This window comes from Lethenteron reissneri, chromosome 25 (assembly GCF_015708825.2).
Source record: "Lethenteron reissneri isolate LAM-NWPU_2019-01 chromosome 25, ASM1570882v1, whole genome shotgun sequence".
Lineage (NCBI taxonomy): Eukaryota > Metazoa > Chordata > Hyperoartia > Petromyzontiformes > Petromyzontidae > Lethenteron > Lethenteron reissneri.
In genome coordinates, this window is record NC_083803.1 from 11,748,327 (window position 1) to 11,765,055 (window position 16,729).

At 46.2% G+C, this 16,729-nt stretch overlaps 1 protein-coding gene across 1 annotated transcript; it reads right to left on the minus strand.

The window, feature by feature from the left end:
- Nucleotides 1-10: 10 nt before the first annotated feature.
- On the minus strand, nucleotides 11-13,027 carry LOC133347231 (glycine receptor subunit alphaZ1-like). The gene is made up of 9 exons (XM_061559330.1): nucleotides 12,958-13,027; nucleotides 10,494-10,612; nucleotides 9,877-9,944; nucleotides 8,895-9,130; nucleotides 8,017-8,099; nucleotides 6,569-6,706; nucleotides 5,489-5,703; nucleotides 3,756-3,908; nucleotides 11-3,468 (listed from the first exon to the last, which is right to left on the minus strand). The coding sequence occupies exons 1-9, from the start codon at nucleotides 13,008-13,010 to the stop codon at nucleotides 3,328-3,330; spliced, it is 1,206 nt and encodes a 401-aa protein (XP_061415314.1). The 5' UTR covers nucleotides 13,011-13,027; the 3' UTR covers nucleotides 11-3,327.
- Nucleotides 13,028-16,729: the final 3,702 nt, after the last annotated feature.

Here is a 16,729-nt window from a genome sequence, read left to right on the forward strand (position 1 = left end):
TTATTTCAATAAACAGCATATACACGGATACATCTTCTCGCGTGTTACACCACTGACATGGAAAGGATTTTCATTTCATAAAATGCTACAGTATACAATTCCCAACATTTTAGCATAAACATGATTGTTTATCCTAATATGTAAATTCCATAAATGCAACCTACATAGATTTCTCAGAAAGATGTAGATTTATATGAACACACTTAATTTGCATATTTGTCAAAGCACGTTATATTAGTGTGTAAAAGAGTGTACACTGTTGAGAGTGGAGCTGTGCATAACATCGTTTGACCCTCATCACAGTATTCGAAAACGTGGAAGTAAAAAGTGACTGGATTTATTTTCAAGTCAAATGTTGACTCCCAGCTCAAACCGAGCATTTGACTCGGTGCTCATCTCGTGTTGACAGCCGGTAGTGGGAATTCCGCATTCCCGGTGGCGCACAAGGCTATCCATGTAAGACAACCACGAGCTGATCTCCCCACAAAGTGGTACTCATTTTAATCAACCCCAGAGGGGTTGATGTGTTGATTCAACCTCCTCAGCCAAGATTTGAACCTACAACCTTCCAATAAGAGCTGCTCGCGCTAGGCCACCCGACCAGATGATAGACACAGAATGGTCTGTTTGGTTAAATAGAATGAGTCAAGAGATGAATCCTTCGGGCTGACTGAACTGCTGCACTCAGTCAAACAGCTGTCCCCCCACATCCTGTACCTGCACGTATCTCGCCTCGAATTAATTTGCTGCTTTGGCAAAAACGTTGCTCCACAATTATTTTAGTGACTTTGTCAAGTGACACTTGCTTCTGTTATTTTAACGTTTTGTCCTGACAAAACCAAACACGTTTGGTGTTGACAGTGTGTTTTCTTTAGTCCTGATTATGATTATTGTTGCTACCTAACAAATGCAATGGAAAGCTGTATATCCAGCAATCAAAATCGGTCAATTACATTCAGATTATATTTAGATATTTAAAAGGCCCAGGCTGTCTTAATGCGCTGCCCTTGTACAATGCGGGTAATCACACAATTTCTGTTTTGGAGGTTGACGCAGCCCATCATCTCTCCGGGGTCGATCAAATTACTAACAGTTTGTGGAGAATTTAGCAGCGGTTGTCTGATGGAGAGAATCGCTGGCAGAAAGGCGTCCGCAAGCGTGAACTAAACAGGGCATTTGGTCCACCCTTCCACATCGACCAGGCGTGTTGGAAGAGGTCGACGTACCCCCACTTCACCCCACCCCACGTGACCTGCCGATTGACGTAACTCAGGGGTGGGGAACGTCCGGCCCGCGGGTCGTATAAGGCCCCCGAAATCATTTGGTCGGGCCCTGCCAAGGCAACCGCAGGCGGGACTCGAAATTCAATAAATCTAGGAGAAAACCTGGAAAAGCAGTTGCCAGTAGCAACATCATCAATATCAGCTAACATCACACGCCTAACCAAAGAGAAGCAGTTCCAGCCATAACATTAGGGGTGAGTTAATTAAATGTTTGACCAAATATAACAGGCTCATTTTTAAGTTGATAATGTTGTATTGCCCGCGAATGATTATTAATATCCAAATGGCCCTTGGGAGAAAAAAGGTTCCCCACCCCTGAGTCGTAACTGGCGCGTTCCCGTTGATCCTGCTGGGTGGACAGAGGCACCAGCGGGGCGAGATGAGGATATTTTTGCGTTGTTTCGACTGCCGCGTCAGGAAATGGAATCGAACCGGCAATCTTCGTGCGCTGAGCATTACCCCACTTTGGCAGCTTCTGGGGAAGCGTGATGTTTGTTGGTGGATACCTTGCATGTACACGCGTGGTCACAAACACGCATATATATATATAACCATCTAGAGGCAGCCAAGAATAATCACGTAAAACTAACCTGGGGATGATCTCAACTCCCCAGTATCATGGGCAAATCGTACAAGGTGAATGTATCTGTGGTTACCGTTTACGTGCACGTGTCCTGTTCCCAGTTTTTCAGAATATTCATGAGAATGGCCCACGGAATAGGATATCACAGAGTTACCTCTGAGATCCCTTCGAATGATCTACGGCCCAGACATTAGGAGGCAGTACTTTCCCATATGCTCTACATGTGAGAGCAACATTCATCGCATGACAGTCGAACCTATGTTTTCGATTCTCAGAGCTGGAACTTAAGGCAAACGCAGCATAAAACCACAGTTAACGTGATGGTCATTTCAAACTGGACTTGAACCAGGTTTCATCAAAGGTGGCTGCCCGAGTTAGAACCCAGGACCTCGGCACTCTGACCTCTGAGCCGCCGGAATGGACATAGGGGAGGCATTAACACGGGCCTATCAATTGCTTTCTGCTGTGTGCATTAATATCAAAAATTCAAAGGGCCTCGCAGAAATTGGCATCACTGGGTTCTGCTCCGAGATAGAAACATTGCTCTTCGGATCAATCGTCTGAGCAGTCGGTAGTCATAACTCTCAGCACTACGGGTAACACGTGACTGAGGATTTTAATGCGAGTGCATGAATAATGATGCGACAGTGGCCGTGTGTCCGCGTGACCGCAGAGTGCACTCGCCAAGTCCATGTTTTTCATATCAAACGAGTGTAAAGAGGGTGTTTGAGGCAGGGTCTATCTGTGTTCCTGTGTGGATCAGGAACAAAGATAACTAAGCTGCTGTGATAATAAGTTGTTGGGAACGGTGTCTGTGATGGATGCTATGCATTTTGCGGGGAAAAAACAGGATAAGCAACGCAGAAGTCGTGAAGAGAACGCGGCAGGTGAGTGCTGTAGACAGGATCAGGCGAAAACGGTTCTGCTGGATAGGACGTGTGTCCAGGATGGTGGAGGGCCAATTAGCAACACAGACATTGGAATGGTCTTCAAGAGTCCAGCAAACAAGGTGAAGAGAAGACCTGAGGCCACAGGGTGGGAGACTGTCAGGGCAGATATTTGGAGGTCGCGTGTCTACTGTGTAGAGAGCGAAAGCAAGGTTGTGGTGGCATCGACGACTTTGACCATGATCACCCCTTGATAGTTTGCATACTACTGTCTGGTTGAGGACACCATAATGTGGCGACCAATTGTCACGAATGGAGGTTAGAGGGACCATATTCGGGGCTCTACGCAAATGGATGAATAACGATGAAAAGAAACAGACGAGATGCACTCACACACGCACACGGAGACATATGTTGAACGTCGTGTGGGGCCCTAAATTTGTGTGTGGGGGGGAGGGGGGGGAGGGGGGGTGTTGCTGTGCAGCTGCACGCGCTGAGCACGAGCGGCACCGGACCTCGTGTTTGGATCGGAGACACCTCTCGTGTTGCTCTCACCGCGCTGCCCAGCGCGGTTCTAGTGGAAGGAGAGCTTCAGGTAGATGACCCAGTAGAAGATGTTGAAAACCATGAAGACGGTTGGGAAGATGACGCGAGAAATATAGTCGATCCGACGAGCATGCAGCAAAGACTGGTAGCGCCATTCTTCATCGCTCACCTACACAGGGACATGAACACACCACGCCTCACACACCTTGCCGTACATTTCTATTTTGACTCGTGAAATAATTTTCCATAATTTGTACCACGTGCACTCTCCTGGAATTATTCCCATCAAGACGAATATTCGTGTGAAAAACCCCCGGCTTGCCCTGCAACCGACCATCCTTCTCTGGCCTGTGGCGTTGAGGCCGCCTGAGAGAGGACACGTTCTCCTGCCGATGCCGCTTCCACTCTCTCGGAAGCTGAAACGTATTTGGAACCTTTTGCAAAACAAACCCGCACCTCTCCCTTGGTGCAATGGTCGCCGTCGTGATGGCTGGGGCTGATTCCGTGTCGTCTGGTGGCCATGTTCACAGCGGCAAACTCCAGCAGGGCAGAAAATACGAACACCTGGCATGCGCCCATCCACACGTCGATGGCTTTGATGTAGGACACCTGGGAGGATAAGTCACAATTCGTGTCGTTAAACCAACACAATTCTCACGATTGCCTTCTTTGTATTTGACGGATACCTGTCAAATAATCACGCCTCTTGATGAGTTTAACTCGTAGGCGTTGCGCCTCTTAATGTTTCTGTAACTTACGAAGAACGGTTGTTTTAATGTATTTGTCCGAGCTAAATTTTGTTTCAGGAAATGTCTTTCATTTATTATTGATTCGTGTTTGTGTACTGCTTCGATCCCCTCTGTTATGTGGTTGTTTTCCCACTGTTTTCTAGTTGCCGTATTATTGTATTTATATTATTCCTCTTGTAATTTTGGTGACCCAAGTCACTCTGGCAAATTAGACTTTCCTGGTCACTTGAGTTATCACCTGGCTAAACAAAATAAACGTAGATGTAAGTGTAGATGTGGGTGTGGATGGAGTGGCTCTGTGCTTTGTTGGAATGGACATTTTTTTACGCAGTTGCTGACCACATGGCCCAAAGGCCCCAACGTGTGAAGCGGTCAGCAAAAACAACAGCACCATCGGAGTTGTGATAAAGAGCTGATAACGCGTTTCTTTTTTATTGAGCAAGGTGAGCCGTGCTTGGGAAAGAGAGAATGGAAGGACATTCAAAGTGAGCAGTGCGAGGGAAGAAGCAGAAAGAGAAGCGTTTTGACAACTGACGCCGAGTTGTTTCACTCGCGTATATGTGAGGCAGATCGTGAAAATATCCTGCAAATGGGTCAAAATGGATCATACCAGTTGCATTAAGTTTATTGTTATAAAAATTGTGAAAAGTCACGTGGCTTGAGCTATTTTTACTGAAAATGTAGATGTTTAATAAAGTAATTGTCGTTCATCTCAGATGTTGTAGGTCACGTGGCTACCGGGCAGCAGCTGCAAGGGGAAGACAGTGCTGGCGCCGCGGTACCATCAGAAGCTTGTCCATGGTGACATCTTGATCGCAATATCATAAAAAAGTAAGAGCTAATCTTCATTTTACTGGGGCACTGTCCTGACAATGAAGCTCGAGGGCCTCAGTGACCCGGACAACCCCGCTAGAGAATGACACCCTTGGCAGGCACATCTTACATCTTCACCCTTTCCCGTTCCGAGACGTCTGCAAGTTGCAGGGTAGGTCCCGTTCGCCGCCGAATCTCTGAACAAGCAAGCCGTTAGCGTTAACTTATTTAAAAATAAATCATAGCGCCGCTGTTTTTAAATACATTGTACTCACTGCAGACAAGTGTAGTGACACGACCGCACTCTATCATAACTGTCTACAAACTGTGCCACACACCCATCCACATGGCCTTTTTACTAAAAACTGACGACGTCTCCATACGTATACATACGTCATCGGAATGGGAAAGGATTAATCAGGGCCCCCAGAGGTTCCTCGAGCCCCAGGGCAAAATGTCGCATAGGGCCCCTGATTCTACCATCCACAGGCACGTTGTGGGGCAAACTTTTGTGAGGCCCGGGCCAAATTTCCTCTTTTGCCTCTACACCCTCCTTCTTCCTCTGAGTGGCCCTGATCTTCATAACAGCCACGAGCAAAGTTGATTTGTATCGTAATCACAGAGCACCTTTGGCAGGGCGGCATTCGCTGAGGTCATCTGCGTGGTGACGGTGAGGATGGTGGTGATCCCCAGGCCCACGCGAGCCGGCGCGGCTTCCACGTTGAGCCAGAACGAGAGCCAGGAGATAATGACCAGGAGGCAGCTGGGTATGTAGACCTGGATGAGGTAGTAGCCCATGTCACGGTCCAGGAAAAACGTGGCCTTGACGCATGAGAATGTACCTGTAAGAAATCAGTTGGCATCATCATTATCGGCATCTTTACATTGATCTCACCATCGACAATTTATAATTATAAGCAAAAGGAAAAATTCACAATGTATTTCTTGCTCAAACATGTATGTGGAGGGATTAATATGCTCTTTAAAGTCCTCAAGCAGCGGTGGAAATTTCGATTGTGCTCGGGAAATGTCGGCAAAGCTCACAAATACACAACATAAATCATTACTTATTTTTGGGTTAGGCCGTGCAAACGATCCAACCAAATTCGTGTGGTTAAGGTCCAACACAACAACCAAACACAAACAATTTCCACCTAGAGCACAAGCGTTTAGGAGTGCGCCGATTATCATCGTTTCAGCTCACTGGGAAGTTGAAAAACAATTCTCACAACCAATTTAATCAATTAGATATGCAACATTTCGTTTTACTTTGCGACAAACATCATCAGGACATGACCCAGGAAGTCATACTCCCTGGATCATGTGCTGCATCTCCATCTGTCTCTCTCAATAAAGAGAAACATGGAGAATTTTTTTAAATTAAATTTTGCCAAAATAGGTGGGAAAACAAAATAAAATATGGCTCAATATTATCTGTGAAAACCTAAGGGTTAAGTTACATGAGATAAAGTGACAGCCTCACTAACACTGCAGTGACTAGGGGCATGGACATATGATGTCTGTGTATTTTGGCTTAAATAACCTGGGGGGGGGGCAAGGGGGTTGGGAAGGTGGGTGTGGGGACCCGTGGTCTTGACGGTCCTGATGCCATCAATGTTGAGTACCACTGGGTTAAAAGCAAACGACGCGACGTTCATCCCCGTGCACGTTTGTCGTGTTGAGCCGGACGAACTGCTTCCTACTCACCGTACGTGTACTCCTTCGTGCATTCACCGAGGAACGTTTCGTTGGAGAGTGTGAATTTCGGGGTTGAAACGCCAGCTCCGAAACTCACGGGCTCCGTGTCATTCCACTGGAATATCAGGTCATTCGTCGTATATCCATCTGAAAGTGCACAATGAAAGTTACGTTTTTTTTTAAACCGGATTTCATCGTAAAAGGGGGCGATGATGCTACGTATATTCCAACGGTGTCATTTCGAGGTTATTTTCCACAAGTCTGACAATGACGCCGGCGCACAACGGTCTCCTCTTACGAATGGCATCACGGAACCTTTAACGTCCACCGTGAAGCAGACGGAGTGTATTTATTTAATACGCAGAATTAAACAGGACGGCTGCTCTGTAATCTAACTTCCGCAACGAGCGGCTACCGCTGAGTCACGCCACCGACGATAGCCACAAACAACACGAGGGCACAGCCCAGGATGAGGAAACTGGGGCCCAGCAATGAATCCCAGGGCAGCCCCTCGCCAGAGGCAGCCAAAGCATCACACACAAGCGGAGTGTAACGTTTCGTGAGGGCGTGGAGCCGTGCCTTTAGATAAATATTAGATTCCTTTATGTTTACCAATAATTCCAATTATGCTATCGGTTTCATGTCATGAGACAAGGACATTTTATTGGGACCTCTGCAGCGAGCCAAGCAACGATGTGTCAGAGAAAGTGCCTGAAAGCGATACCGCAGTCACTTCGTGAGACGTTTGGCATCCACACTTGGTACACGTGGTCTGTGTAGGTTATTTGTCACAAGCTTGGGATAGGCCGAGCTGGATTAGGCCAAATTGGAAGAGGCCAGATTAGGCGACAAACCAAAGATCATGTTACGGTGTTTTTGTGTGCACTAGTCGAAAACTGGATCAGGACTTTCAACTCCCTACACCTGAGAACCCAGTTTAATGCAGGTGCCACTTCATCGCTCTGGGCCACGCAGCCACCTCCAATGTATGTTTATTTTAATCACATATTATTCATAAAACGTTTGCAATTTTTAAGCAATTTGATCCCAATTGCACCATTGCCATCGCGTCAGGTGATGCTGAAACCATTAGGGATCTCTGGCAGAGCAGTGCGATGCTTTGTGTGAAGAGAGGGAGACCGGATATCACAGAGCTACCTCTGAGGTCCCTTCAAGTGTACTCTGGTCCACACAGTAGATAGAGGGCAGTATTTTTCCATCCACCCTGCATACGAGAGGAACTTTCATCGTATGACAGTGAAACCGATATCTACATTTCAGAGCTGGAATTTAGATAATTTAGTTGCATTGGCTAATTTGCCTAAACTCGTTACACCTGAGAACCCACTTTGAATCATGACTTGGCGACTAAAACCTGGATTGGAACCCAGGATCTCAGCGGCGCCAGCCAGCCACCTGCTATGCGATGATATACTGTTTAATGTGCTTTCACTCACAACTCTCAAGATAGATGCTGCAATATTGTGCATCCATGGGATAAACCTCCAGACTCATGGGGCACGCAAGTACGAGAGACAGTCTGAAACACAGAAAACATGTTATCCACACGGCAAACGTATATATTTTTAATTGAATAAACATAGATATATACGACAGTTATCCACTTAGTATATCGATGCAATGAATATAGTGTATTTCTTGGGCAAAATTAGCATAATTTCCCTCTTTACACCTTTGTGGTGGTGCTTTTGCCTCGGGTGGAAGGTTAATGACCGTTATTTTATGAGTGTGCATGGCCACTATAGCACACTCCGACCACGTGGTTCAGAGGTAGAGCAAGTGGCTTGCAAGCGGAAGGTTCCGAATTCAAATCCCGGGTTGATAAACTCATCAGAGAGATGAACCGAAACAAAGCCAGGACACGAAAATTAAATTAACCGGTTATTTATCTGAATTTAAATCGACAACAGAAGCAAACTTGCATTTGGTGCTCCAGGATAACGCTCCCATAAATTAATTTGGCTCCATATTTTAACTGGTTCAATAAATGGTTGGGGTTTTAAAAGTGAAATTTGGCCTTGCTCACTTAGCCAATTGCACTGTCATCTCACGAGAGGGCATCGCCACCGTGGTAGCTCAGAGGTAGAGCGGCCGGCTCTTAACTGGAAAGGTCTGAGTTCAAATTCGGCATTGAAGTTTGACTCAGTCCCACCAGGATTTGAATTCGCAACCTTCCAATTGCGAGCCGCTGGCCGTACCGCTGAGCCACCAGGCCGGTTACCAGCAGATACATTCTGCAGATTGTTGGAATACATCCCCCCCCCTTATTTGCCAGATGCCAAAAACCTCAGTCTTTCCCTCCCAGAGAGTTCACCTCACGGAGTAGAACACGTCCCCATTTCTGAACACTCTCAGCATCTTGTTGTCCGTGGTGACGGTGTGGAAGGCTGCACTCTTCTCGTTTTCAAAGAAGAGGTCAGGTTTCCACACGGAGTCAACAAAACTGTTCCCAAGATCCAAGAAGTCAGTGTTGTATTCTATGCTCTTCAAGACGCTCAGGATGCGCGGGTCGTTCCAGGTCTGACGCAGGAAAATGTTGATGCTGTAATCCTAGGGAATAATAAGGCCACCGTTATTTTATTAAAGACGTTCGTCATTAGCAATGTTTGAATTACCATCACCACGTTCACCATCACCACCCACTGGACACCACATACCTGTAAACCCCTTATCAGTGTCTACTTTATTACAGACCAATTAAAACTTTATTGGTCACCCCGTACCCTTATAAATCTCAACGTTCATCTTACAAAGTCCCATCACAAGGGAGAAATACAAACAAAAAGAAAAAAAACTAAAGCCAAATGTTGCCCTTATTGAAACGGCTATACGCCATATGGACCTGAAAACTCAATTTCCCTATACAAAAATACGGGAAAACCGTATGGGTTGACAGGTATGTATATATATAATCTCGTTGATCATACATAATAACAACACCACCACGGTGGCTAAAGGGTGCGTCGACCCCACGGCGTTGTGGTTCATATTCCAGCGTCGCTGGGGAACGGCGCGCGTTCAAAGAAACGAACGCATACATGGAGTTACAGCAACGTCCATTGAGATCGAAACGCCATCATGGCCAAGGGCATCATCATAGCCACTGCTCGTCGAAGCCACCATCGCTACCCCCCCCCCACCACCACACCGGATCCCGCTTCACAGTAGGAGATGCGCAACCAACATAAGATCCCACCGAGTCCAGATCGCGAAAAAATATTGCGGAGTTTGTGTACGTTGCGAATGTTTGTGACGTCATACGTCACGTGAAGGAACGTCACCGCCTCCAGACTCACCATGGTCGCCTCTTCGACGGGTCCAAAGCCCTTCACCAGAATGCTGCAGTTTACGACAACGGGAGGCCCTACCATTCAAACAGAAAACAAAAAACGAATTCATAACCAGGCGCACACATTCACAGGGTGCTTCAAAAATATATTTAAACTGTTTATGGGACTATCGTTTTTCATGGAAAAAAGAACGGATATCATCACACTGTAACATGATAATAAATGCATGTTAATAGCTTCAAAAAGTCAGTCACCATTTGTTCGCCATCATTGTCAACACGTGCCTGGAATCTTCTCCAGATGGTCTCCAAGGGTTCCCGCGCTAAATGCGTTCAAGCTATCAATTCCGGTCCAGCGGTTCTGCACTTGCTCTATTACTATAGTACTATACCGCCTTCTACTTTAATGAACGACTGGGTGTTTAAGGTTAGCGATTTGTCGTATGATCTGGCTGTATAGCACATGAAAAAATGCAATTACTTTACTATGAAAGTAACAAAAAAATGTGTTTTAATATTAATGTTTTGTTTTTAATTTAGGGCCCCTCTATAACATATGGCTACAGGCCCTGCACGAGCTTCATCCGGCGGCACTCGGGAGGCCGGCCGCTCTCTCTCTCTCACCGTCCACGTTGGGCCGCATGCGGCTGTCGTAGCCCGTGTCGCGGATAACGTTGTCCATGGACAGGAAGGGCGACGGTTTGTTGTTGTTGCTCGAGTTCCCAGGCGCCTGGGCCGAGAGGCTGGAGACTCGGAAGAGACGCGATCACGCTGTTACACAGCCGCCGCCGCCGCCGCGAACTTCTCGACCACCGTATAAAGCCTTAACATACTGTTGGGGCAAGTGCTGTTAGCGAGCACCTGTGAAGGCACCTGTGAAGGCACCTGTGAAGGCCGGCACGGCACACGAGGGAGTGGGTGGCCAAAACTACGCCCTGCCGCCTTTGTCTCCCCAGTGGCGATGTTAACACACCGCACCAGGTACTCATTTGAGGCTGAGTCGACCTAGGGGATGACCAGGACCGGTTCAAATAATTAATCGTCACTGGGTGTTGGTGGCCGTGAGCGGGAATCGAACCCGAGTCGCCAGGTTCGTAGCGCAGCGCGCTAACTGCAACACCACCGCTCCCCCCACACACACACGGGTTAGAACCGGTGGTACTCAACCTTGCTGGACCCGCTCAACCCACTGTCAACGCTCACACAGTGATCACACTCTCGGAGTAAGCATGCACGCTCCAATAAGATTTTTCCAAATGAACACTACGTTTTCCAAAGGGCTGTAAAAAAACAAGATCAATAAAAATCCGTACAATTTTTTTATATATACATTAACTTGTGTTTCTAAGACTTACAATAAAGAGTTGTGCAATGGACAGGGATATTGTCGTGTTTTGTGTAGCAGCAGCAACAACACAAAACTGTTGTATCTACAAAAGTTGAGCGCACCACGTCTCGCGCACGGCCCTGTGGCCGAGCAATGGCCCGCGGAATTAGACGTTGAGATCTACTGCAGAAGACAACTCTTGAGACACGAGGCCACCTCGCAGGGCTGCGACGTCTCCAAACTCCTCGCATCCACTCCTTCCTATACTCAACTTGCAATGGCAAGCCTGTATCTGCTGACGAGACACTGAATGCGTTAAACCAATGCTGCTGAAGACAATGCATTCCCAGGAGGCCGTGTGGCCGATGGGATGTTCCAAGTATCAAGAGTGTTATGTACTTTTGAACGTGGAGACACAAATACGGGAACGAGGCGAATGTTCTGATTATTTATTTTGGTTGTATTAAATGGCATCACATGCCCTGCGGTGTTCCACTCACGGGATTCAGAGCCAATTTTAACGTATTTTTCCTCCAATTGTATCATTGCACACAGTTTGTTGTTGTCACGAAGGGTACGTCACGTTATCACTAATGCCACTTTTCATAACAAGAGAAACTACAATTTGTGGCCCATTCTGGTGACTTGTAGTCATTATGACAGACATAAACTAAACATTTTTTTTATTTCATCAGGTAAGGCCCACTGAGCTGTATAGCTATTTTTTTCAGAAGCGACTTGGCCATAAATGATAGCTCAACGAAGTGCCTCACCATGTAGAAATGTATTTCAGCGAAATACTTTAAACGCACGTTTCTAAATTGGGAGGAAAACACCGGAGGACCCGGAGAAAAATCCACGCGACCACGGGGAGAGAGAGAGAGAGACATTCAAACTACAAATATACCTCGCGTCCGGATCGAGATCGAACCCTGCTTACCAGGCGAGGTAGTTAACATCTCGTCACCGAAGTGATGTCTCAGATGGGGTTTGCTCTCCATTCACCCGAGCATTCCAACTTAACGCACTTTTTTCCCGCCAATTTAGACAATTCTAGATTTAATACACGTTTAAAAACGTGTAGTAATAACGATGTCTTGATGACCAACACTACAGGCCTATGTAGCCCTTTCGCGATTGTGCCGTATGGCTCTGTGATGCGTTTTCGGGTTGACACGCGTGTTTCTCGGGATGATGTCCGACGTTTGAATTAGGTTCCTGGAGAAGGTCCAATGCGGCACGGTGGAGCAGAATGTAAAGTTCCTCAAGATTCTTCTGAGCACATTGAGCGAAACGTCTGATATCGTGCCCAAAAATACGCAATACAACCCAAAAACACATCATAAAACAAGTCAAAAGGCAGTGATTTCCTGGATAAAAAATGACCATTAAAGCAATGCCCATATCCTATCAACAGCCCTGAATCGGTGCTCAACATTCCACAGTCATATGGCAGGGGCGAGGCTATCTATAGAACAACCAGTACATACCATCATTGTGCGAGAAACGGTCTAGTATGGGTGTGGTAATGGGAATACGACGACGCAGTGTGGTTTCTATCGTTGTTGTTGTTATATTCTTTGGTTCTTTCGGTAAAGTCACGTAGATAGAAACATTATTTTTTATTATATTTTCATCACTTTCTTTTTTATTATAATTTTTCTATCTACGTGACTTTACCGCAAGAACCAAAGAATATGAATTCCTGCAGTCACGAAAGTTTTAAGTCAGTCGTTGTTGTTGTTGTTGTTGTTCTGTTACCTAAAGAGAGAGATGAACCACGCCGAGACGCACAGCACGGCCACGCCAGACATCCTCCTCGCCGCCTCCAAGCCCTCGTCAGCGCGACGCGACCGGCGCCACGAGTTAATATAGCCGCGACCTCTGAAACCCCATGGGCTCAGCTCAGTCCACACCCATCTCCGCCCGTCGCGGTTCGAGCTCCGGGGCCGCCCGGGTTAACACCGCTGGTGTTTAACCAGCAACTTGACCCGCCGTCTGCTTCACAGTGGACCTTAACGATCCAGTGGCGTCGTTAGAAATAGAGCAGCGGGCCATTGCGTGCAGGGGTCACGGTCCGAATCTGTCAAATTTGAAAAATTACCTGAACATTACTCGATATGAGATTTGCGCATAGCAACATCGCCCCCTACTGATACAAGTTTCAAGTTTACGTATTAGGTATAGCCCTGTGAGCCATTCGGCTCTTAAATCGGGTGCAACCGCAACAAACAAAAAACAAAAACATGAACAAGAAAACATCTTAAAGTGACTATGTGATTATGTATGTGCAAACTGAAAATCCAGACCGTGTATTTGAAAAGACAGTAGTGCCTTCCTTCGTGATAAAAGCCCTGCGCTAGGAGCGTGATAGCGTGAGCACTTATGGTTTCATTTCAGCTCTAGCTGTCAGCGAGAGACAAGGCGACTCGGAATTGTAATCAGTGCTTGATGTCAGCTGGAATAGTCCAGAACAGTCCAGATCTCTGTACCGGAAGTGACTTTGACATGAAATATCCATCTCGCCTTTTTCTGTCCTCATGCTACTTACAAACCTGCTCGTATGATTGTAAGAATCCAGGACTTAATAATATTCCAGCAGCTGTGTATAATTATGGGCGAATATGGTTATTATTGATAGGCGTATATTGCACTCAAGTGGTCGTGCCTTCCACCAATGATCTCTGGTCCGAGTCAGATTAACAGCATTCTGGAAAATATGGAGTGATAAAAAGAACAACCAGCGAGTGTGATGCCTCGCGTGATGCGACGTCGCCAAGCCTGGAGGATTCACTTAAACTCTCATCCGTCAATAACATGGTGTGGCGCTCAAAGAGAAAATATGAAATAGGTGACGTTTCAGGAAATTAACTTATGAAAGAATTTGCGAAATGTTCATCGTGACGAAATCTAACGAAAGTTTGTGTTTACTAAATCCAAGACAGAAAAAAGCACGCACACGCATGGATTCTGTAACGTTTCTCATACATACGACATAGCAGATAGCGTGCATTCATTGCAACAAAAATACTCGGGAAGACAATCACATGTTGGAAAACGTTACAAAATACACGCATGTGCAAGATATTTAGGTTGACTTTAATAAAGATGTAATTGTGCCGCGTATCCTGTTGTCCACTTTCGATATTGGATCAGTGGACATATCGCAGATTGCCTTTCAGCGTCAATTGTTGGCGAGACTATTTGCACTTGATAAGTGCGACCTTGGTAATGGGGCCCAATGTGAGCGGTGAAAAGAGCAGCTGCCACAAAACAAACGAGGGGCGTGCGTCGTGTCGGAAGCGAGCACGTGTCAGCAGCAGCATCTGCAGCACCTGCTGCCCGTTAGTGTTTGCGTCGGGCTTAAGAGAGGCGCTATGTTGTTATTATCGTCCACTTTCGAGTGCTCACCCTGGCCAGAGGCAGTTATTGAAGGCGTGCTGATAGACAGACGCAATTAAACATCCAACTACGGGCATAATGCAAGCTTCGCCCGAGCGCACTACACACACACGCACACACCACTCTGGACACCAGATACGTTGGGATATTTTATTTTTCAAAATACGGTGTAGATGACATTTGCAGTAATGTGTTGTTCTTAATAAACGTGTACTTAAACACATCATTCGAGCCTGTGGTGTGTGCGTGGACTATTACACATTACTCGCAGTCTCCTTCACAGTGGACGGTTACAGAACCCGCGCCGTCATTAAAAAAATGACGAATTTCACCGCAAATCACTTGACTTTGACAAACCAGCGCATTGCAACATCCGATCCATCCCGCGACAACAAGGCAGGACCCTCCTGAACGAGTCTCGAGAGTGAGGCTTTACGGGGCAAGTGAGTGTACAATAACGAAAACGTTTACCGCCGCGCAGAAAGCCCACCCAGCTCACGGGCTGGGCAGAAGTGGCTCGGACTTGAACGACACGGGGGGGGAGGGGGCATTACAGGGTGGCCACACGCGGCTCGTGTGGCCAAACCACGGAGACGGCCACGTCCCGACATCTTCCCCGACGAGGCCACTCGCAGAGTCGTGAGTCATGCGCGTGTCCTACAACGAAACCGCGAGCGAAGGGAATGGGTACAAATAAGAGCAAGCATGTTCTTGGTTCTTTCGGTAAAGTCACGTAGAAGGGAAATAATAAAATAATAAAAATATATAAAATAATAAAATAAAATAATAAAAATATTTTACTTTATTATTTCCCTTCTCCGTGACTTTACCGAAAGAACTAAGAATATGAATCCCTGCAGTCACGAAAGCTTTAAATCTAAATTTAAGAGCAAGGATGTTCAACACGGAGGTTTTCACAAATCTGGCTGTCGCCTGATGAAGCTAGTTGTAATTACTGGCGAAACGACGTACTCAGATTGTAAATGTTGTGGCTTGGCTCTCCTGTACTAGTGACGAATTGGCACGTTCTCTTTACGTGACAAACCTTACTAATTGGCTGTGTCGGGTGGCGGCGGGTTTCACGACACGTTTATATATTTACTCGATCTAACCCAAAAAATAAGAACTGTATAATGAAAGAGCACGGGTGTGTCCACGAATCTGGTGGCCATGCTGCTGAACGTGGCCTTTGATCCTGCGCCTTTGAGGGAAGGGGAAAGGGGTTACTCTTTGGTTCTTTCAGTAAAGTCACGTAGAAAGAAAATACATTAAATGAATTAAATAATAGAATGCATTATTATTATGATATTCTGTTATTATTTACATTTATTTTCTTTCCACGTGACTTTACCGAAATAACCAAAGAGTAATTCCTGCAGTCATGAAAGCTTCGAATCGGGAAAGGGGTTGTTGGATCACACGGAGTCGTCACCATCCGAGTTTGCCAGGGTATGGAAGTACAGCAATTGTATTAATTTCCATCTGTATTCCATCTGTGCAGTAGATTGAGCGTTACCCCCCGCTCGCACACGTACGTTTTCTCAGCGTACTCCGCTTTTTTTCCACGCTTACAAACACTGTTTAATGGAGTTATCCAAACACCCCCAATATAGGAACACAGAACCGTAGGCAATTGTTGGCATCCGTTCTCGCTGCCATCGCGCGCGTCTGTAGTTACTCGTGCCTCTGTGCGTGACAATTTCCACAGCGTTTTGAGATGCAATCTTCATGATAACGCTCTGTAAACCAAGAAATGTATTATGACTTAAAGTGGAAACAATCTATTTGAGATGGCAGAACTAAAACATGGAAGAAGGTTACTTTAAAATGTTAAGCATACCATGTCTTGTTAGGTGACAGAATACCCTCGTGTATATATGAACGCCCTCAAGTACGTACATCAGGTGAGTGAAAACACGTGTCATCCGCACGTGTTATCCGGTCACCCGACACACACGGCCCATTAGGTCCGCGGTAATCAAATGTGATAGCAGCACACCAAAGTAAATGTTGCAGGGGTTCCATGTTACGGTCATTAATCACTTTAATTACATGAAAAACATATAATGTTACACAACAAATACAGACAGTACGTCTCCTTCCCATATGTCTCTCTACAAAAAAAATGTTT